Genomic DNA, 23502 nt, shown 5'->3' with positions numbered 1-23502 from the left:
TGAATTAATTGTACGTAAAATTCGTAACAGAATTTTATTACCTTTCATAACTGAATCACATGTTGGAAAATTGTGTTCAGAGTAAATTAGAAAGAGGAAGTGGATGTGCTGAGCAAGCATATTTCTTCAGTGTACTTGTAGTGTTTACAACTGTTATGCAGACTCATCTGTCAGTGAGACGTGTGCAAGTGAATTTGAGTTTGTCTGAAAAATCTATATGTATTCAAAGTAGGAAATCCATGGGAAGAGATCTTCTAAAAAAAAATTTAGAGTACCAAATTAATTCTTTCCAATTAAGGGGTAATCCACCTCCCCTGCACACTTTGGGTTGTGGGGGTGGAACCCATGCAGACAAGGGGAGAATGTGCAACCTTCACATGGACAGTGACCCAGGGCAGGGAGCGAATCTGTGTCCTCAGCGTCGTAGGCAGCAGTGCTAACCACCCCACCACTGCGCCACCCATGAATAGAATAATTTCAAGAAGACTGATTGAGAGGCGCTCTCTTAACCTTGGGTTTGTGTCGTAACCTTGGACTGATTACCTGAGTCAGCGAAAGGAGGAATTCATTACTTAATCAATTCTAATTCTTCCTTTAATTTGTTAGATATGGAAGCAGACAACAATCCCTTCAAACAATCTATGTGACAATAGACCAATCTTGTTAAAACATGGACAATGAAACAGTGCCAGGCATTTAGCATCTCTGTTTGGATCTCCTCCTTTATTTTCCTTGCCATTATACACCGGAAACTAAACCAGTGCTTGACCCCCACTCCTGCAGTGTCAAATCTGGCAGCCCCCACTCCATGCAGCTCTTGGTCACTCAGATAAAATTTATTTTCCCTGTGTATTGTTGCTGCAACTGTTCATGAGGCTTCACTACATGTTCATATGGGGGAGTCCTGCCTCTTGCCCACTGGTTCTTGATAGGTCCCCTTCAGTTTGTCTTCTCCTACCCAAGTCTACTTGTTTTTTCTCCAGTCTTGGAAAGTAGAGTGCACGCTCTTTTGGACAACTGACCCGAGGTTATGAACCACCCATCCCCTTACAGCATTGTAAAACACTGATTCTGGCCACCAGTGACAGGTGTTTGCATCTATGGCACATGGAGAAAGGAAGCAAAGTTTAAAGGAAAAAGAAACGGGATTCCCATTGATTGAGCAAATAAGCCCAAAGTGGGCAGCACAGTGGCCCAGTGGTTAGCACTGCTGTCTCACAGCGCTGAGGTCCCAGGTTCGATCCCAGCTCTGGGACACTGTCCGTGTGGAGTTTGCACATTCTCCCCGTGTTTACGTGGGTTTTGCCCCCATAACCCAAAAGATGTGGGTTGTTAGGGGGTTGGCCACTATAAATTGCCCCTTAATTGGCAACAAAATTAATTTGGTACTCTAAATTTGAAAGAAAAAAGATACGGCCGAAGTGCCAGAGCTTCACCACCAAAGTTGACAGGCTTATTATCCATCGCGTGCATTTAAGAACACAAGTGAATTCCTCCCTCTGAACAAATGACGATAATGATCTTTATTAGTGTCACTAGTAGGCTTACATTAACACCGCAATGAAGTTACTGTGAAAATCCCCTTGTCGCCACACTTTGGTGCCTGTTCGGGTAACGTGGAATTCAAAATGTCCAACACCTTAAAATACACCGTTTAAAAAAAAAGAAACCACATCTTTCGGGACTTGTGCGATGAAACCGGAGTACCCGCAGGAAACCCAGGCAGGCACAGGGAGAACGTACAGACTGTGCACAGACAGTCACCCAAGTCGAGAATCGAACCCGGGTACCTGGCACTGTGAAGCAACAGTGTTAACCACTGTGCAACCGTGCCGCCCTAAGACACTGCTATGAACTGAAGGCAAGAATACAATTGGAAATTAAAGTTGGACGATTCCAAGGACACTAATATGTGATCAACAACTCAACAGGTGGAAATAAGAAAGTCGGAGTCCTAACACATATGCCTATTTCCTAATTTTTGGGAGAGAAATGAGATGCATAGAACAAAGGTTTCATTGCTTTGCCGCAATATTTGTTTTGCTTTTCCCACCACCCGCACTCACTTGGATAAGCGCCTCCTGTCTTGGTACCTTTTGCCAGTCTCTGCCGATCCAACATAATAATGTGAAGGGACTAGATGACCCTCTGAAAAATCAAATATTATTTCAGGGAATACCTTCATCAGGCATTCCATGGTACTTCTTCTAATCACAGTGAGCTGCAGAAATCTAATCAGAATCTTGCGAATGAACAGCAGTCAGAGATAAAGTCTTGTCCTTAACAATAATTGAATATACATAATCAAAAGTATGATCTAGGTTTTAAAAAAAAAGAAAGCATTTATATTTCTAAAGTACCTTTTCATATTTGCCTATTAACAGCCATTTTTACACACAAAAAGTCCTTGTATACACTGGAAGATTTTACAAATTGTGATGAAATGAAAGTCATGACTTGTTGTATAAACAAGCCCAGGGCAGCACAGTGGCGCAATAATTAGCACTGCTGCCTCACGGTGCTGAGGACCTGGGTTCGATCCCGGCCCTGGGTCACTGACTGTGTGGAGTTTGCACATTCTCCCCGTGTCTGCGTGGGTCATGTAAAAACGAGACTCATTAAACATCCTCTCCCCCTGTTTAATGAGGGACCATCTTGCTGAGCTATTGAGGGTGAGTGCAGGAGGGAGGAGAGCAACCCAAAGATGTGCAGGTTAGGTGGATTGGCCACTCTAAACTGCCCTTAATTGTAAAAAAATTATTGGGTATTCAAAATTTAAAAAAATAAATAAATAAACAAGCCCAGTCCTCCAAAGGAATAGAAAGAAATGGGCAATTTACAAATATTTGTAAATTGATTCATTTGTGGGAATAGATTGGGGAACCTTGGGGAATAGATTGGCATCTTTACTAAAGACACAATTGCTTGGGATTGTCTGTGGGAGTTTGTGCTTAGTTCCCCGTCAGAGCTTCCTTCCTCGGGGGTTCTTGAGTAATTTCATTTCCATTTCATTTCCCAAAGCTAAAATGGCAGGGTATGTGCCATTCAGGACTGTTGAGTATTTCCAACTGCTGTCTGCAAAGTTGTGTGTGATAACATGTAAAAACGAGACTCGTTAAACATCCTGTCCCCCTGTTTAATGAGGGACCATCTTGCTGAGCTATTGAGGGTGAGTGCAGGAGGGAGGAGAGCCTTGTCTGACAAAGAAATGGTATGTCGAATGTTGAAGGAGTGGCCAAAGCGCATCCTGATGCTCCAGTCAGAGCTGAAATTGGGCTGTGGGCCCCAGTTGGACAAGGGCTCATTTTTATTTTGTTGAGTTGCCGCACTGCTGACGACTGCACAGACAACTCCATTAATGGTGATGAGTTGACATTAGGAGAACCAGATTGATGGAACTGATTGTTGAATCTCCTCTGCTTTTCGCTGATGGGTAATCTTGCTGATCCACAGGCAGCAAAGTGGAGTGTAACGGGCAGTTAGTTGTTAGGGTTAATATCTTGTTTTGAGGAACTGCTGAGAAAATAGGATCATGACTGCTTCTAGCATCCTTTGGATCCTATTGGTGTATAGATTATGTTCATGAGCTCATTATCTGGACTCAAGGTCATCAGTTTTGACACTGCCAACTTTGGGGTTTTTTTTTTGTCCTCTGCAGAGGACAATTGTCCTCTGTGCATCAAGGATTTCTTGTGATTCAAACCGTGCGATCCAGTGGCAGAAGGCACCTTGGTGGTCGTTGCAGCATTCCGAATCCTTGTAATCTGGTAACAAAAAAAAAGTAACTTTGCACTGGTGTACTCTGATTTGAAGCAGAAAAGCCACTTCCTTCGGCAAGAGTCTTGGAATTGGGGCAGAAGAGGGATATGTTATTGGCAGTGATCTGCATGTCGTGCCCTGAACTGAACAAGAAGCAGTTGAGGATCTCAGTACAAAGTGGTTGAAATTTTTTAACCACACGTGGCGCAACTTCAGTTCGGCAAAAATGTAGAGTGTTTTGAACTTCAAGAAAAAGCTCTCCATCGCCTTCAGGATTTTGACCCATACGTTCCTCGTGGAAGTCATTTAGTTCTTCTGAAACTTTTACTTCATGCTTTTTAACAAAACTTCTTTCATCTCTTCTTTTAAGTGCCCTTTCTTCTTCTCCTCTTTCAATCTTTGAACAAAGATGTAGGGCAGGATTCTCCCGCAATCGGCAAGACAGGTCGTACCGGCGGCGCCAAAGAGTGGCGTGAACCACTTCGGCATCGGGAAACTCCTGTTGTGTTTCCTTTAAGCTGGCAGCACATATGTTTTCCATTTGCTCTCTCTTATGCGTTCGCTGTCTTTTGCAGGGGCTTTGATTCTTTAAAAAGAAAGTATAAAATAACATTTTCTTGCAAAAATTTGTTGAATTGCGTTTCTTCCGCTGTTGAGCTGCTCTGGTTATGTCTATGTTGTGTTGGAGCCATTTAGGTTCAGATCAGCTTGAGAGCTCTTCTGGACCTATTCACTTCCAAGAAACGTGGCACTGGTTTTCATCATTCATGTTGAATTGACACATTTGTTCTGGGCCAAATTGATCATAAACGGAACCCATGCAAGTCCTGTTTTGGCTTTCTGTGCAAGGTTCTAGAAAGTTTGACTTGTTACCAGCTTTGACAAAAGTTCGAAACTTCTCTCTCTCTCTCGCTCAACAGATACGGGCAGACATGATGTGATTGTCCAGTATTTTCTGTTTTTGTTCCACAAAATTTGATTGGTTAACTACTTGGAAGTATTAATTATGCCACAGGCATTAGTCATAATGTGAAAATGTTGCCCTCCCTATGTTTTCCAGGACCATCAGTTAGCAGCTTCTGGAAACCAGGCTGTAGATTCAACTTGTTACCAGATTGGAGACTTGGTATGGGCAAAGGTTGGCACCTACCCCTGGTGGCCCTGCATGGTGTCCAGCGATCCATTGCAAGAAGTTCATACCAAGATCAACACAAGAGGTAAGACTGTCCCATCAGAATAATTGGCAGCAATGGTATTTCCCTTGAGAAGCAAGGATCCTCCTTGGAGCTACTGAGTCAGCTGTTGCCAGGATGCAGTATTCTGCTTGAGTCGAGCATTGGGCCACGTGTCCAGTCAGGCCAATACTGCCACATTGAGAATGAGAAGATGTTGCTGTTACTGGGGTGAACTGTTCTCCTCTTCACATGAAGAGGCCTTCAGGGGCCTCACGGTAGCATGGTGGTTAGCATCAATGCTTCACAGCTCCAGGGTCCCAGGTTCGATTCCCGGCTGGGTCACTGTCTGTGTGGAGTCTGCACGTCCTCCCCCGTGTGTGCGTGGGTTTCCTCCGGGTGCTCCGGTTTCCTCCCACAGTCCAAAGATGTGCGGGTTAGGTGGATTGGCCATGCTAAATTGCCCGTAGTGTAAGGTTAATGGGGGGATTGTTGGGTTACGGGTATACGGGTTACGTGGGTTTAAGTAGGGTGATCATTGTTCGGCACAACATCGAGGGCCGAAGGGCCTGTTCTGTGCTGTACTGTTCTATGTTCTATGATGGCCACTGCACAATGCTTTACCTATTTTACTTTAGGCCTGTTTGTTGTGAAGCAGAAAGTTTTTTGTTTCGGTTTCATGTGATAACTGCTGTCACATGTTTCTGGCATCAGGATTGCATTGGCAATGCAACACACTCTTTTTACTTTTTTTTTAGTGGTTGGCAAAGAAAACAGAAGTGAAAGTCCTCTCGCTTCATGCAATTCAAGCATTCATGAGATTTGGGAGGGTGACGGCTATCTTGGACCCCTATGGAGGAAAGTCTCCTGTTTCCCTTTTCCCACTCCCCTACATCAGATAGCATCTAACCACTTCTTAAATGATTCCAGTGTTTTTGTATTCACTACATCTACTTGGAAGCCCATTTCACACATTCAATTGGTGTGGTACAATTTATGACGCCATGCACTGAATTGATTTATCCTGACCTGGTCGAACGTACAGTTGAACCTTGTCCTTGTGTTGAACTACTGTTCTGGGGTTACTTTTTCTCTACCATCGCACCCAAACTGGAGTGGCAACGGTTGATTTAAACTGTTTTCCCGTAATTTATTCTGTCATTGATCATCAGAAGAATGCAACAATATTTTGTCGATCATGCTGCTCATGCATCGATCAGCAAGTGGAGCAGGATAGGCACAGATTTCCTAGGCCTTACGAAATTGCCCAATGTTTGGGAAATTTATCCCCGCTATTGTAACTATAGATTAGAATTGCCATCAGCTGGATATCTTCACAGCCTTAACGTAGATGAGCGAATATCTGTTTAATGTTGCCCACCAATTATAGGATTGCAATCTGCCAGCCATATCAACTTTTTAAATACAAATTTCAAATCAACGATAACTTACAAATTGTGATGTCAGTTCACGTGAGAAATGGAGATGAAGGTTGGTTCAGTGGTAACTTTCAATAAGGAATTGGATAAGTAGAAAAGTGAACATTCGGCAGGGCTACGCAGAAAGAAGAAACTCTTCAAGAGAACTGGTGCAGATATTCTCTCATCTACGTTAAGGCTGTGAAGATATCCAGCTAATGGCAATTCTAATCTATAGTTACAATTTAAGACTGAATGGTTGCCTCGGTAGTGTGAAATTCTATGTCCTGCTACCACGGAAAATATTTGTTTTTTATTCCAACGTTTTATCTGGGCATGTGCAGATGCTGCCTTTTGCTTTAAGAAGAGTGTTACTGTTGCAGTCTGACTGGTTTTAGAAATATTCCTTTTATATTGATCAAACTGTTCTCTTTTGTCGTTTACAACCAGGCAGGTGGCGGCTTTATGGCCGCTCATAGCACAAGACTGAATACAAATGAGATCTGGCCAAGTTTCAATTTACTTGTGTACTTAAATTGAATTATTAACATGAAACAATTTTTTTTTCCTGGGCATTCTTCCAATAGGAGCACGTAAACAAAAGGTTTTTAAAAATATATTCTTTCACGGGATGTGGGCGTCACTGGCAAGGCCAGCCTTTATTGCCCATCCCTAATTGTCCTTGAGTGGGTGATGGTTAGCCACCTCCTTGAGCAGTCCTTGTGGTCAAGGTGCTCCTACAGTTCTGTCGTAAAGGCATTCCAGGATTTTGACATAGCGACAATGAAGGAACAGCAATACATTTACAAGTCAGGATGATGTGTGGCTTGAGAGCAAGTTGCAGGTGGTGGTGCACCAATGCACCTGCTGCCCTTGTCCTTCTGTGTGGTAGACGTCATAGGTTTGGAAGGCGTTGCTGAACTATAGTTTGTAGATAACACACTCTACAGTGGGAGGAGGTGGTTGTTTAAGGTGCTGGCTGGGATGCCAAGCAAGTGACTTGCTTTGTCTTGGATGTTCTCAAGCTTTCTTGAAGGTTTTTGGAGCTACATTCATCCAGGCAAGTAGAGATTACTCCATCATACTCCTGACCTGTGTTGTAGATGGTGGACAGGCTTCAAGAAGTCAGTAAGAATGGTAAGAAGAATACTGCAATGCATTGCGGATGAAACCTGTTCTCCCCTCTCATAGTTAGTTACAAGAGATGTAGAAATATTTTTAAAAGTCGAGTAAGTGGAGCACTCAATAGCCTTAGTTAGAATTGAAGAAACTGGCCAGGGTACCTCCTGGAAAGTACTTGTGTGGATCTCAAGCCTATGTCGGGTTGGGCACTTGGGTGACAAAGCTGGCCGTGAATATAGAAAGCAATGAAAATGGGGGGAAAAATACAAGATTAAATCTGCATTATTTAATTATTTTAGTTTGTGTCAGGAATGATCCGCCAAGCCACTGCCTCTTCACTATGTAATCACCTCTCAGATCACAATGATGGGAAATGGCAGGTTCTGAATTGATCAGTTCTTTATCTATTTTCCTTAACTTATCCACTTAGGTTTTGCTAGCATTAAGGAACTTGCCAGCTGGGATATGGACTTGTACCCTGCCAAACTGTGTTTGATGCATAAATATATATGTCTGGGAGCATCCATTGATCACCTATGCCTGCAGTACCTTTAGTGAATATATGAAGGACAGTATATGGGATCATCTTCAATTATTTGTTAATAGTATGTGGTTGTTGCTCGTGAGACTAGCATTTATCGGCCATCCCGAATAGCGCTCAGGCAAGTTGTGGTGAGCTGCCGCCTTGAACTGTACAATCTGTGATGTGAGGGAGGAAGTGCCAGGATTTTGACCCAATGACAGTGAAGGGACATTGACATATTTCCAAGTCAGGATGACGTATGGCTTGGAGGGGAACTTCCAGGTCATGATGTTCCCATGCATCTACTGTCCTTCTCGTCGGTGGTGGTCGTTGGTTTAGAAGGTGCTGTTGAAGGAGGCTTGGTGAGTTGCTGCAGTGTATTTTGTCGCTGGTGGAAGGAATGGATATTTGTGGAAGGGGAGTCAATCCGATCAGCTGCTTTGTCCTGGATGATGTTGAGCTGCTTGAATGTTGTTGGAGTTGTATTAATCCAGGGGAGAGTGATCCATAGCACCGTGTTCTTCAAACTTTTTTCCAGGGACCCATTTTTACCAACCGGCCAATCTTCGGGACCCAACCCGGCTGACCTTCGGGACCGGTGCCAGCTGACCTTCGCGACCCACCATTTTCTCTTACCTTGTTTGCTGCTGACACAAATGGAGGAAATGGTTTTGGGTCCCTTTGGCCCTTGCACACGCTTCTCCAATGGAACCTGTTGGATGATAATGGAGCCTTCCGGTGTCGGAAAGTATGGAGTCTCCATCTGTCCAAAGTTCTGCATTTGTTTTCAGTAAAATTTTATCAAATAACCCCCCCCCCCCCCCCCCCCCCCCACCACACCCCACCCCTGAACTTGTAAAAAGAAATTAAAATTAAATGAATAAAACAAATGAATAAAATTAATAAACTACCCCCCTCCCCAAACTTGTAAAACAAAAAGCTGGACCGTTTAAAAAAAAAAAAGAAATGCGGCTGGACTGCGCATGCGTGCCCGATCATCGGCCTGAGTCTGACCCATCTTTTTTTAATAGAAATTTAGAGCACCCAATTAATTTTTTCCAATCGTGACAAATCCACCTACCCTGCACATCGTTTGAGTTGCGGGGGTGAAACCCACGCAAACACGGCGAAAATGTGCACACCCCACACGGACAGTGACCCAGAGCCGGGATCAAACCTGGGACCTCGGTGATGTGAGGCAGCAGTGCTAACCATTGTGCCACCGTGCTGCCCTAAATGTGGCAAATTATTACCAGTTTTTGCCACTTTTCTTTTTGCCAATTTAATCACTCTCTTTGAGGGCGAGAAAAGTCAACCAATTGGTGAAAACCTGTTACTGAACACCGTGCTATATAAAGCCAGAGGAATACATTACAGTGAGGGGATAACAAAGAAACAGGATGACTGTACATTGGACTAACTCTTTGTTTTAGAGTACCAGGAATAGCTTTGTCCTGTCCGAGTCATTCTAAAGCTGACTGCTTTATTCCGACTCGTACCTCAGAAAAGCAAAGCCATTGCTCCAGAGGAGAAAGGTAGGTTGAGTCACGCCCAAGTCATTCCAATGCCTTATCTTTGACTAGTTTGTGGATTAATATCTGCCGTGGACGGGTTTGTGTAAAGTATGTGGAGACCCATTGTGAAAGGAGGCAAGAAATAATAACTGTTTGTAGCGAATAACAAGACCTGATCACATTACAAGAAAACCACTCAATTTTAGAACTCAATTGTACTGTTGTTGTGAAAGTGAGGACAACCGCATTCAATCATGAAGGGCAGTGAATTAACAACCCAATGTACTCTGGAAGAATAGATGTTAACGTGGGGCAAGCATGACACCTTGGATATTGCCAGTGAGTGCAATCAGTATTTTGTGGTGAAACGTCTTGTTTCAGTGGCGAAATGTGCACATTACAAAGTTGTGTCTCCTTTTATGTAAAAATGTTGCTTGCTCGGATATACTGGTGATCACACCACATACATCGTTAAAAAAAATTGTCCTTCTAACAGCCGAGGAATCCTTAATGCAGCAAACCCAAGGTTTAGAAGTGTAGCTTGGGGATATTTGATGTTCGAAGTCTGTCTGATTTGGAAGTTGTAATCTCTGATCTGTTTGTGCAGGTGCTCGCGAGTACCACGTGCAGTTTTTTGGGACGGTGCCAGAAAGAGCCTGGATCCACGAGAAGCGGGTGGCGCCCTACAAGGGGCGCTCGCAGTACAGTGCCCTTGTTGCAGAAACGGCAAAACAGGCCAGCAATGCTACAGAGAAACAAAAGGTAGCCATGATGAGAAATTATCCACAATTAAAGCAAATTAAGTTCTGCGGATATGTTACCAGAAACAAATCATTTGTTTTCTATCTAATCATGTGGATTACTGATTCTGGGTTGGTTGATTTTCATAGTTTACCGCAAGGGAAAGCATCCTTGTGTATCCTACTGGGCTTTCCTCGCTTCATTTGCCTCTTTTTCAGTGTATTATTTACACAGTTGACCTGCACTCTGCTGAAAATATTCCATCTTGGACCCCGCTGCTTGGTGGAAAAGATCTCTAAAGAGACCTGAGCAGACGGATCTTTCCAATTGAGCAGGAATGGGAAGGCTGCCACCACTGTTGTTTGCTGCTATGTTTCAGTGGCCGCTTTGTTCACTTCTTCTGAAGTCTTTTACTCTAATATGAGTTTGGTCGTTGGGGATGTTTATTCCATCTCCAGCTGCAATGGTGCTTTTTGTAAGTCTCTGTGCATGGTTGTGGATCAGTAGCTCAATACAAAGACCCGTAACCTTTTCTTTGTTGCTGTTCTTTGCTCTCTAAAATGGCCATGCAGTGTTGACAAATATGAAAATAGCTTGTGCAATCCAAGTGCAATTAATTTAAGTTTACCATCACAGTAGTGTCATGATTCCAAAAGCGTTGGCAGCAGTGCTAATCACCGTGCTACCGTTTCTTAGGAATTGACAACATTCTGGGAGAAAAAGTGTTTTTCTGTTTTAGAGGTCAGGGAGGCTGTGGGGAATGGTGGATATTTGGTTAAGTGCTTCCAGATAAAAAAATGTTACAGTTGTCAAATACATGGTATGAGGTTGTTTGGGTGGGCGAGGACTTCCAATTTATCCATATCTATGTGGAATTTCCGAGATGAGGGCTATGAAGGAATCAAAACCCCGAAGTTAGAAAAGTAATGCTCGTAGCAGATTGCACCGTATTGGCTGTTGGAGTTGACAAACCAATCTCGTGCAACACAGGCAGGACTGAGGACTATTTTCATCTATGCATTGGGCAGGAAACGACACCTAAAGTATGGCTGGTACTACCTCCATTTATTTTGCCACAAATTGCAAGAATGTGGGTAGATTGACTATCTTTCTACACGTACCTTAATATTACATAGCTTCGAACTCAACCGTCCAAGTTTCATTGTGTAGCATTCGAAGTTCTCAAGTAGGAACTCAACCCACGTATAATCCCCACATGCGTAAAGTTATCATAATTCAGGAAAAATTAACACCTGTTCCTCTGCTCTCCAGAGTACCACATCAGATTATTCCCTGTCGCATCCAATTCTCTATTCAACAAACTCTTCAAATAAATTTGAGACTGAGTGGCTCCAGTAACACCTTCCACTAATCCGTTTTCTGGACTCTTAACACTCAAATGTTAATTTCTAGCTGAAGCCCACCTTGATTTAATGGTAGAAGACTCTCCTCTGGAGTCAAAATGTCATGGGTCCAGTATCTGGACCCTTTGCCCCCTTCAACTGGTATGTATCCGAGTGTATCACACCAATTCACGATGAGCTGGAGCGTTGTCCCAGTATTGTAACCAAAATCTTATCCTTCAAACCAGAATCATTCAGAGTGAAGAAAGGAAGAGGTGTGGGCGGGGTTCTCTGGCTGCCCTTGCCCGGTGACCGGAAATTCCCGCCCGATGTCAATGGACCTTGACATGGTCCGCGTCCTGCCCGTGCCCATCTTGCAGCGGTGGGGCGGAAGAATCCAACCCAATATCATTTATTCTAATGCTATGTCTGGCACTTGGCTGTGTCAATTAGTTGTTATGTTTGCCTGTGTTACAGCAGGAATTGTCCAAGTGCTTTACTGGATCATTCTGGCATATCCTGTAGATGGGGAAAGTGCTTCATAAATGAATGTAGGGGTAAGAACCACCTGTTTGCGAACCTGCAACTGGCTTCTTTTCTTTTTTCCTGTTCAGCAAGATAATCATGAATTGCCTTTTCAATTTCCATCTACAGATTCTAAAGCCCATAGCACAAAGAATTCGCCCTCAGTGGGACGTTGGCATAACTCAAGTCGAAGATGCATTGAGATTGACTCAGGAGGAAAGGATAGCACAGTACACTTTCATCTACGTGGACGAAAAGCCTGATACACCAGCAGATACGACTGCAACATCGTTAAATGTTGAAGTGAAGCGAAATAGACGACTGGGGGCGGTGTGCAGTCCTCCACACGACCAGGCAGTGGTGAAGCAGGTAGCTCTCGAGATCCCTGCTGCCAGTAACACAGGTCAGCGCACACCTGAAAGACAAACAAATATCCAAGAGCCTCCCCCCAAAATGACTTGGCGAACGGCTGCAGCTAGAAAATCACTGCCGCCTTCCCTTGCAAACCTCAAGGGGAGCCAGGCTGAGAAAAGAAATGGCGGCAGCTCTGACTGTGACGTGTTACCAATAAGAAAAAACGATCAGGTACTTGAAATCGAGGAGAAAGAAGCCAATGGAAAATTGCCTAATCAGTGTTTAATTGCCTCTAAGAGGAATACCACAAGGGTAATTATTAAATAGATTGTTTTGAAGGGTAAAAAAGGAAAATGCCATTTGCTTGTTTTGCTTCATATTTTTTGCTCTCAGTGTTGGTGGTTGATGAAATCTTGTGTATGCACATTGGGCACAACAGTCACCATCAATCTTCAGTTTTAAATGGGTGAAATTGTTTCCTTTGTTTGAAGTTCCAATAACAGCCCTCTAAGTCACTCTCTTTCCAATCCCTTTTGGAAAGGTATTCGCAGTACAACTTTTCCCCTTATCTGAATCCCATATTTAATTTTCTTTGACTATTTTCTTCCCCTTGAGGAAAATGTAATTGATGCCGATGGCCGCAATGAGGAAGGCAAGTGAAAATAAATGAAAGCCAGGAATCCACTTAAGATTGCTTTTGTGTGATTTACTGTTCTGTGACTCGTGCTGGAAAGTAAGTGTGTGTGTGTGTGTGTGAGAGAGATAGAATGTGTGAACATTGGCTCAGTCAGCTCTGATGCACTTTCAGAGTCCTGCAGCCTGCTCTGGCTGTGTGGGTTTACATTTAAGGGACGGGCCACTTAGCGAGCTGCCAGACTGCAACCAGTACCTGTTGAGCCATATCCAGCCTATATTGGGACCTGGTGGAGGGGGAAGCGGATGTAGAACATCAGTCATGATATTGAATGGTCGTGCAGGCCAACTATCCTACTCCTATTTTTTTAGATTCTTCAACTGAGGTTTCAAAAAAGGCAAATGGAATCTTTCCCTGTTTCTTTTGTTCCTCAGCTTAGGAATTGGTGCCTGCCATCTGAGACTGTCATCTGTTTGTCTCGATGGCAGATATCTGACCAGCACAGAAACCATTTTCCGTCCGTCAGAAACAACTCTGATGAAAGTTTCTGGGATCACATCAGTATTTGAATTTGATACAACAGAGTGAGATAGCATTGCAGAAGTTTGTGCAGGAAATGCAAATTCCTTCAATGACAACTTGAATCATGTTTAAAATTGTGAACTGTTCTTGTGGCCCGATTGCTTTATTGGTGACCAAGTGCCAAATGTTAACAGAAAGATTGGGCACATTAAACTGCCATGGACCTACCTGCTGGAGTTGCTGATTGTGTTTGTTACTGTATTGTTTATATTTGTCTCATCATTGTCCAGAGTGATGGGATGTTGACATAAAATGTTTTCTTATGGAAATTGATTGTTCTGTAGGGTGTACATATGTCTATTTTGGTTTAAATGATCTACATAAATTAGATAAATATATTTCGGAAATTTTATAATTTTGTTTTTTCAAAATAATGTTTTCCTTTTCCGTTTTCTCTCCTGCCTTAAAGTCACATCAGTGAAAGCCACGCTGATGGTTTGAAACAATCTGTTTCCTATGGAGCATTTTCTTTCTGCAAAAAAAAAAAAAATTCTGAGTTTTCTTCATTATTTTGGCATGTTTGTAATGTGTATTTGACTCGCGTGGAAATATTCCAAATGAGAAGACTCTCCTCTTGGCATTCTTTCAGTCAGGATGATATCTGCATCGTGTTTAAGTACCATCATTAAGTACAGCATCCGGTTAGCTGATTACGGATCTGCATTGAAAATGTCAGCAGAGTCACATCTGAGCTGGAAGAAGATTCAAAAGTGAACAGGGGAAAAAGCATATGGGCCAGAAAGAAGTTCTTGGGGTTTTGGATGATGTTGTTTGAATGGTTGAGAAAGACGGGAGGAATGTAAAATTGAAACTTCAAAGAAGATACAATTATACAAAATTAAAATTAAACCGGCTAGTTGGATTGAAAGATTTTGTATCTCATGTCTCCCATTCCCAGTGCTATTTGAGCGAAAACATACCCTTTTATATTGTGGTGCTAAACTTCGCATCGCATATTATTTGCAAAATGTGAAACATGGAAAGAGATTTACAATTTTCAGTATATTTCGATTGTAGAAGAGAGGTTTTCAGTAAAGTAAATATCTTCCCAGAAGATTTCATAAATTTATGGTTGTCAAAATGAGAAGTGGATCTCGATTGCTTTGAAAGGTCCAACTAAATCAAAATTTCCATTTTAAAGAATGGACATTTTATCTTCTCCTTTCCTCCCCATCAAAAAATATTTGTTTCCTTCCTCCTCATGACTTCCCTCAGAGTTTGGGGAACCTCAGGGAGGTGATAGTCTTGGCTTTGTATGGGTAATGGAATCATTTTATTCCTAGAAGGGAACGAGTATTAAGGCAGAGCCATCGCCAAAAGAAGTTAACGAAGTTCTAATCACGCCGTTAAGCCTGCGGAGTGAGAAACGAGAAGCAGAAGTTAATTCCACTGTGCATGGAGAGGCACACCCGATTGCATCAGGTAAATGCTCATCTTTGTCCCCTTTGCTTTAGTATCTTGTATTCTTTTCATTTGCTATTCCCCTGGAATGCAGGCAGACTTTCTCTCTGATCTCATGAAACGTCTCTGAAAGTTAGCCACAGGACGGTGCATAAAGGATGAGTCGCTGGTTGAGTTTCTTCCTTGTGTGTGTGTGCATGTTTGCTAAATGTGCTTGTAGGAAGGAAGGCCACATCAGGCATGACGTATGATGTTGCCAATTTGGCACGCTTGCTATATAGTATAAACCCAAACTGGAAAACGAAGAGTTTCATATTGTTATATCAGTAGTTTTGGCCAGGCAACTCCCGGATTACACACTGAAGCCAAACTGATAAAATTCCAGTCTGAACTTGGTGTGAAAGTTTGGGGCTGAGCCAAGCCAGGCTGTTTCCTGCTCTTTGTGAACCTTTAGTGAAAGCTGTAAAAGGGTTTCTTGTTCTCTGCTCAGTGTAGTGGTTTAATTTAACTGTTGTGTTTAAATATTAATTTAAGGGTGGGGAAAGAGTACAATTTGTTGGCGAGCTGGGAAAAGAGGGAAGTCGGAGAGGATTATCTTTCCATTGTAAGAGAAGTGGTTTATTTCTGTCTCAGCTGTTGAGTATCTCAAATTCGGCCAGTCTGCCTCATAGATCCAGCCAAAGCCTTTTGATATTTTATACCAACACGAATGCTAAAGTTTTTTTGTTTCTTTGTTTGGTTTAAAGTTCTCTTTCATGTCCTTCAGAAAGGAAACAGCAAAGAAGATCAGTTAGGAGTCGCTCCGAATCTGAGAAATCTACTGAAGTTGTGCCAAAAAAGAAAATGCGGAAAGAACAGGTACGTCCTGCAACCATAGTGTTGGCTGTGAGAGTGGAGACGAACCCGTGGTGGGAAATCAGGAAAAACATAGGAAGCAGAAGTATCCCATTCAGGCCCTCTCTTGCCAATCTCATCCTTCTGTTAGGTCACGGCTGATCTGTCCCTTAACTCCATTTGCCCATCTTTGATCCATATCCATAGATATACTTAACGAGTAAATGTCTATTGATCTTGGTGTTGAAAGTTCCAATGGAATCTATAGCCTTTCGGTGGGGGGAATTAATTCGAAATTTCCACTGCTGTTTGTGTGAAAAATGATCACTCAGCTGTTTAAACTTAAAGGAGTACAAATTACTTTTGTGTTACCTGTACTGCTTTCAACCACATGCTATAGTTTTGCCAACTCAGTTAACCTGTCTGTTGGTTTTGAGATATACGATGCTCCCTTCATCCAAGTTATTTCTGCTTCCTCCCACGGCATCTCCGATCCCTTTATCCTTCCACAACACATGCCCCTCCTTAACATGCTCATTTCCTGTCTCTTTAGCAAAAGTGTATGAGGAGCTTTGTCTGTATCTAAACGTAACGCCTTTTGTTTTTAAGACAAACTCAAAATGTGAAATAGCAGTACCTGTGAGCCTTTGTTTCTGTTTGTGAATTTTTCACTCCTTCATTTGAATCTCCTTAACATTGTACTTTTCGAACTTATCAAACACAAGCAAGGTCATTAGTTGGCTTCAGATTTGAACTTCAACACAATTGTTGAACTGCATCAAGTGCAATTCAAATGTCTCGCTGCTGTAAATAATTATCCACTTAACAGAATAAGGGAGACAATTAGTTGTCAGTTTTTATTGGCAAACTGAAATAATATGTAATTAAGTCCTTCAGCCATCTTCATTACATTTAAAATAACTCCGTATAAATTTTAGCATGTAGATTTTAAAATTTGTTCTTTATCTTTTTTTCCATTATAAAATTTTTAAAATTTATAGTACCCAATTCTTTTTCTCCAATTAAGGGGAAATTTAGCGTGGCCAATTGGCCTACCCTGCACATCTTTTTTCTTTTGTGGTGGTGAGACCCATGCGGACACAGGGAGAATGTGCAAACTCCGCACGGACAGTGACCCGGGGCTGGGATTGAACCCGGGTCCTCGTTGCGTAAGGCAGCAGTGATAACCACGATGACACCATGCTGTCCGTTAAATTTGTTCTTTACCTACCAAGAGCAAAAGATGCAGAATCACGAGTGCCAGAGGCTGAAGAAAAATTTGTCATCCGTACAACTGACTGAAAAATACTGATGAACATTGAGTTTGCAGCATGTATGCAGGGTGTACTGTTTTGGGAAAAACTATCATATTCGAGCCTAGGCTAGCGAATTCAAGCAAAGGCTTGAATGAAGGCACTATTGATAATTCAGTGGATTAATTTAATCATTTTATTGTGAAATATGCATGTTTTGGTTTTATGTTCAGTTCAAACTTTACTTTGGATATGCTATTCCAGTTAAAGGGGATGTGATGGATGAAAAAATGGTTAATCAAGAATTTGAATTGATTGGCATCGTGTGATAATCACTCTGTGATTACTATACTCTTTGCTATAAACTTGCAAGATTGTTACATAGAACATAGAACTGTACAGCACGGTACAGGCCTCCGGCTCATGATGTTGTGCCGCTATTTATCATAGTCTAAGATCAACCTAACCTACACACCCCTTCAATTTATTGTTGTCCATGTGCCTGTCCAAGAGTTGTTTAAATGTCCCTGAATGACTCTGACTCCACTACCTCCGCTGGCAGTGCATTCCACGCACCTACCACTCTGTGTAAACAGTCGACCTCTGACATCTTCCCTATACCTTAAATCACCTTAAAATAATGTCCCCCCGTGACAGCCATTTCCGCCCTGGGAAAAAGTCTCTGGCTATCCACTCGGTCCATGCCTCACATCACCTTGTACACCTCTATCAAGTCACCACTCTTCCTTCTTTGCCCCAGTGAGAAAAGCCCTAGCTCTCTCAACCTTTCTTCACAGATAAGAAGTCTTACAACACCAGGTTAAAGTCCAACAGGTTTGTTTTGAAACACCGGTTTGTTTCGAAACAAACCTGTTGGACTTTAACCTGGTGTTGTAAGATTTCTTACTGTGCTCACCCCAGTCCAAAGCCGGCATCTCTGCATCATTTCTTCATAAGACATGGCCTCCAGTCTGGGCAGCATTCTGGTAAATCTCCTCTGCACTCTCTAGGGTTTTATAAAGCTGCAGCAAAGCCTCGCTGCTCTTAAACTCAATCTCCCTGTTAATGAAAGCCAACACACCATGCGCCGCCTTAACAGCCCTATCAACCTGGGTGGCAATAGCGCCTATACTTCTTCCGGAAGCTAAGGGAATTCGGCATGTCCACGTTGACTCTTGCCAACTTTTACAGATGCATCATAGAAAGCATCTTATCTAGCTGCATCACAGCCTGGTATGGCAACTGCTTGGCCCAAGACCATAAGAAACGCCAGAGAGCCGTGAACGCAGCCCAGTCCCAACACGCAAACCTGCCTCCCATCCATTGACTCTGTCTGCACCCCCCACTGCCTTGGGGAAACGGGCAGCATAATCAAAGACCCCTCCCATCTGGGTTATTCACTCTTCCAACTTCTTCTGTTGAGCAGGAGACATAAAAGTCTGAGAACACACACTAACAGGTTCAAAAATAGCTTCTTCCCTGCTATTGGCAGCCTTCCAAGTGACTCTCTTATGGATCTGATCTCTTCATACATCTTTTCAACTGAGTAGTACTGCACTTGGTATGCTTCACCTGATCCCTGTGTCTATGTATTTATTGTGTATTTATGTCTGTCCTATGTTTTTTTCATGTACGGAACGATCTGTCTGGACTGTCCACAGAACAATACTTTTTACTGTACTTCGGTACACGTGACAATAAAACAAATCCAAATTGCCAATCCATTTGCCTGCCGAATTTCTCCACCTCCTGCGCCATCACTTGAGCCACCGTGTCTTAGGCGTGGCGGACATCTTCCCTCCTTCACTTTCTGGGTTACCCCCCCCCCCCCCCCCCCCCCCCCCCCCCCCCCCCAGGCTTTCTTTGAGTTGGGCTTCTTTATTGACAGTTGATATTGATTTGTCAACAGTACTGTCAGAAATCTTTGGATTCTCTATTAATTTGTATTTATGATTTGTGTTCCATTTCACAGATGGAAACTCTTCCAACAGCGGCAGAGATGATTAGTCCACAGAGAGGTACATCATTGCTCCATGCACATGGAACGGCGAGTTCAGCTTTGCCAGGTAAGGCACTAATTACCACATGTTCTGCAGTAATGATGCTCGATGGTGAACATTCATATTTGCAACTTGGAAAGTAACATTCGAACGTGGATTATTTCATCTATGACTCTCGTTCTGCCCTGTGCCAAAATGTTGCAGGAAAGGACACAAACTAAAACGGTAACCTCTTTTGCTTTTAGGTGCCAGTGAGCTTTCTGATTCTTGCAAGCCGCTGAAAAAACGTAGCCGGGCTTCTACGGATGTGGAGATGACAAGTCCAGGTTACAGAGAAATGAACGATTCTGATTCCAGAGGACTGCTGAATGAGGTAGGAGCATATTGAGGGCAGGGTAGGGGAAGGGTGTGGAAGAGTGATGGCAAACAAGTATCCTAATTAAGGGGTCTGGGTGATTTATTTATAGAAGGAATAACATTTTGATATCGAGAACAATCAATTTGTTGCCAAGTATATAATCTCCTTTAGCCCCATAATCCTCCCAAGGTTGCGAATCCTCGGTGATAGCATCTGAGAAGAGTCTTGTGTAAGAGACAATTTCAGAGTGTGTTTTTTGAGACTGATGATTGGAAACCCTCTTGTGGAAGCCAGTGTTCTAATGAGAGCAGTTGTAAGAGGGGATTTGATGTGAAATCCACAAACATTGGGCCACGCCACATTTCAGGTTCACTCCAATTTTGTGTATTTTGGCCTAACTTCCTCCATTTCCTGGTCCTAGCCAACATTACATGTCATGGTGATGGTTATTGGCCTAACACCTCACTTGCTGTTGCTCTGCAATGGCAGTGCACCAGAAGATTTGTCATTGTGAGATAGCCTATGCATAGTTATTGAACTTGAGTGCACAGTGTTGATGTAGCTTTACACATAGATGGCTAAGGGGCTAAAGCTTGTCTCTGTGTTCATGCTGGAGGCTGATTTCCTGGCTGCCCACAGCAATCAAAATACTTCATTGCTAAAGTGGCTGTTGAACTCTTGGCCATTTCCTGAACTGACTAAAAGTGTTGTTAGGACAGATGACATAAACAGTAGTGAAAAGTAACCCCCTTTCGATGTATGAGTAAAAGACAGAACGAGGAAATCATGAAAGGGCAGAGAACGGGAAAGAGGAATTAGGCAGTCGAGGTGGGTAACTAAAATTAAGGAAGTACAGGAAGTGATGTACAGTTGGAACTCTTGTTTTGGGATAAATCTGTTAAATAGGTTTTAATAAAAATCATTAACCTAAAACGCTTTGTTCCATTGACATACCCGTCTCAGGCTCCTGGTTTGATCACCACAATATGTGGTTAAAGTTAGATTGTGATCTGTTACAAGCCCAGAAAATTACGAAGGTTTTTTTGTCTGTGTGTTCATGAAGTAAACATACGATTGGAGAAAATAGCTGGCGTTGAGTTAAAAGAAAGCCGTTCTGCCAAAGGGCTTTAATAAGAGTAACTGCAAGTCTGAAACTTGTTTGATGAGCACAGTCTGGCAGAATCATTTCATCTGAATTTTTGCCTTTGTGGTTTATAACTGAGTACATGTTCTGCGTTGTGGGCACAGAAGTGAAGTGATGTAATCAGAAAGGAAATGAAGATGATGGCATATTTTTCCATTTTCTCTCCCCATTCAAAAGTCTGAAAATGGCGACATTTTATTGCTGTGAAAAGATGCTGTGAAAATAAGTGCTGATCATGTGCAAATGCCGCAGCAATTTGAGGTGAGGGAGAGGTGGAGGGTTTAATGTGGAAATTGAGAAGTTACTGTCAGGGGTGTGCCTTCCCCGATGAGCGTTTTTGGAGCCACATTCAAATGCATAGTGATGTGAATTGCCTGCAGTTGTGCAGCAAATGTGAACGAAACTCGCCATAGTCTATTTACTCCATTTTAACAGCATGATGTGTTAAAAGCTGCATCAACCTTTCAGGCACTTAACATGAACTGCGACAGTTGTGGGGTTTCACTCCTTCAGCTTTTATTTTCATTGTGTTTTTAAAAATCTGTTTGCTTTTTTCTGTGTCCTCCCACCCTCCAGTTGAATATCTTCCTGTCTGTTTCTATTTGTGTACTGAATTGTACTTTGAATTTACCACTCCAGCTTCCACTTCCTTGTTCACTTGCACTGTTCATGATGCAATCCTTCAGCCTGATGTGACTGAAGAGATGCATAGCAGCTGTGCACCGTAGAGGAAACTGCACTTTATCAGCTTGCAATTGCCATGTATCACGGGAGATTGAATGGGCAAGGGCAGTCAAACTATGGCCTGATGCCATTTACTGGAATTTTTGGGCCTTTTGGAGGATGACTTCTTTTGCTCTTGCAGAGACTAGGTTTGGTGCCACCCTGTGGTGAAAGTTTTGCCGAATGAGTACAGTTGCCAAAACACAATACGTTTGACTAAAGGATGAAAATCATCAAGGCCGGGACGGCACGGTGGTTGCCACTGCTGCCTCATGGCGCTGAGGACTCTGGTTCGATCTCGGCCCCGACTCACTGTCCGTGTGGAATTTGCACATTCTCCCTGTGTCTGCATGGGTCTCATCCCCACAACCCAAAGATGTGCAAAGTAGGTGAATTGGCTACGCTGAATTGCACCTTAATTATACAAAAATAGATATGTTTTTTAAAATTCATTTACGGGTTGAGGGCTTCACTCGTTAGCCAGCATTTATTGCCCTTCCCTAGTTGCCCTTCAGAAAGTGGTGGTGAGTTGCTTTCTTGAACCACTGCAGTCCTTGAGTGATAGGTACATCCGCTGCGCTGTTAGGGAGGGAGTTCCAGGATGTTGCCCCAGCGACAGTGAAGGAGCGGCGATATATTTACAAGTCAAGGTGGCAACTGACTTGGAGCGGAACCTCCATGTGGTGGGGTTCCCAGGTATCTGCTGCTCTTGTCCTTCTGGATATTTTAAATTTCTTTAAAGGAAATCCTAAAGGCCATCAGGACTGTGAAGCTGTGACCAGTATATAAAATGCTGTTGTCAGGGCAGCATGGTGGCGCAGTGGTCAGCACTGTTGCCTCACAGCACCGACGTCCCAGGTTCGATCCCGGCTCTTAGTCACGGTCCGTGTGGAGTTTGCACATTCTCCCTGCGTTTGCGTGGGTCCCCCCCCCCCCCCCCCCCCTCCCCCTCCTCCCCCCCCCCCCCCCCCCCCTCCCTCCCCCTCCTCCCCCCCCCAACAACCCAAAGCTGTGCAGGGTAGGTGGATTGGCCACGCTAAATTGCCCCTTAATTGGAAAAAAATGAATTAGGTACTTTAATTTCAAAAAAAATACTGTTGTCTTCAGCTGCTGTAATGCCCAGTGCATTGCTGCTATCTTCAGGCTTTTACAATGCAAATATAAGATCAAAGACATAGAACAGCCCTTCAGAATTACACTCGATGAAACTCTTGTTACTCTATTCTCGGAACACAGACCCTTGCTCCATGGCCCTCCATCTGCTCAGATCATAGAATTTACAGTGCAGAAGGAGGCTATTTGGCCCATCGAGTCCGCACCGGCCCTTGGAAAGAGCAACCTGCCCAAGCCTGCACCTCCATCGTATCCCTGTAATTTAGTAACTCCACCCGATCTTCTTTGGACCCAAGGGCAATTTAGCATGGCCAATCCACCTAACCTGTACATCTTTGGACTGTGGGAGAAAACCTGGGACCTTGGAGCTGTGAAGAAACAGTGCCAACCGCTGAACTACCATTCTGCAGTTTTATCTTTGTTTCTATCTGGTCAGTTCTTTGGGTGATTGCAGTTGATAGATTGTTCAAAGGACTTACATGGGCCAGTTATATGCTGAGAGAAGTCTCATAAAGATGGTGAAGCAGTTTCCAGGCTGTTGCCAGCACCATTGACTTGCAGTATTGCAGTTCAGTGGCAGGAAGTTGCATTGATTGATTGTAGCTTGATTTGTTTAAAATTTGTAATATTGGCTTTTAAATGCCGAATTATTGGAGGGGTATTTGTTCAGTTTCTCTGGCGCTAAAATTTATCGTCAGACTGCCAGCAGTTTAGGTGGGAAAGACTAGGCAGGCAGATGGATTGCTGCAAGTAGAAGCTGGCACTATTCCAACATTGAGCTGCTGATTGGCTTGAGTCGCATGTTGTCTCCCTGCTGATCATCCATTAATTTGCGCATGATCTCGGTTTAGAGGATGGGAAGAGACGGGGTGGAAGGGATGAGGGACTTGTTTTTAGAGGAGCGACTTGGGAGCATGGAGCAAGTGTCGGAGAAATTTGGGCTTACACAGGCGGATGGTTTTGGGTACCTACAGGTTTGCAATTTTGCA

At 43.2% G+C, this 23502-nt stretch overlaps 1 protein-coding gene across 5 annotated transcripts in view; it reads left to right on the top strand.

Annotated features, from left to right (window-relative positions):
• nsd3 (nuclear receptor binding SET domain protein 3) overlaps positions 1–23502 on the top strand; it is an 82252-nt gene that overhangs the window by 24936 nt on the left and 33814 nt on the right. For 4 of the 5 annotated variants that reach the window (XR_005458812.1, XM_038785547.1, XM_038785549.1 and 1 more), the window contains 7 exons: positions 4820–4976; positions 10116–10270; positions 12247–12783; positions 14971–15109; positions 15855–15946; positions 19148–19241; positions 19421–19548. Coding sequence is in view for 4 of the 5 variants with exons in the window: in XM_038785547.1 (XP_038641475.1) it covers positions 4820–4976; positions 10116–10270; positions 12247–12783; positions 14971–15109; positions 15855–15946; positions 19148–19241; positions 19421–19548 (1302 nt within the window). In the remaining variant the exon portion in view is untranslated. The remainder of the gene's footprint in view (positions 1–4819; positions 4977–10115; positions 10271–12246; positions 12784–14970; positions 15110–15854; positions 15947–19147; positions 19242–19420; positions 19549–23502) is intronic. The other variant, XM_038785548.1, reaches the window with a different exon arrangement.

The sequence above is a fragment of the Scyliorhinus canicula genome, chromosome 26 (assembly GCF_902713615.1).
Source record: "Scyliorhinus canicula chromosome 26, sScyCan1.1, whole genome shotgun sequence".
Classification (NCBI taxonomy): domain Eukaryota; kingdom Metazoa; phylum Chordata; class Chondrichthyes; order Carcharhiniformes; family Scyliorhinidae; genus Scyliorhinus; species Scyliorhinus canicula.
Note: the sequence above shows the minus strand (reverse complement) of the source record. Positions and strands in the feature narration are given on the sequence as shown.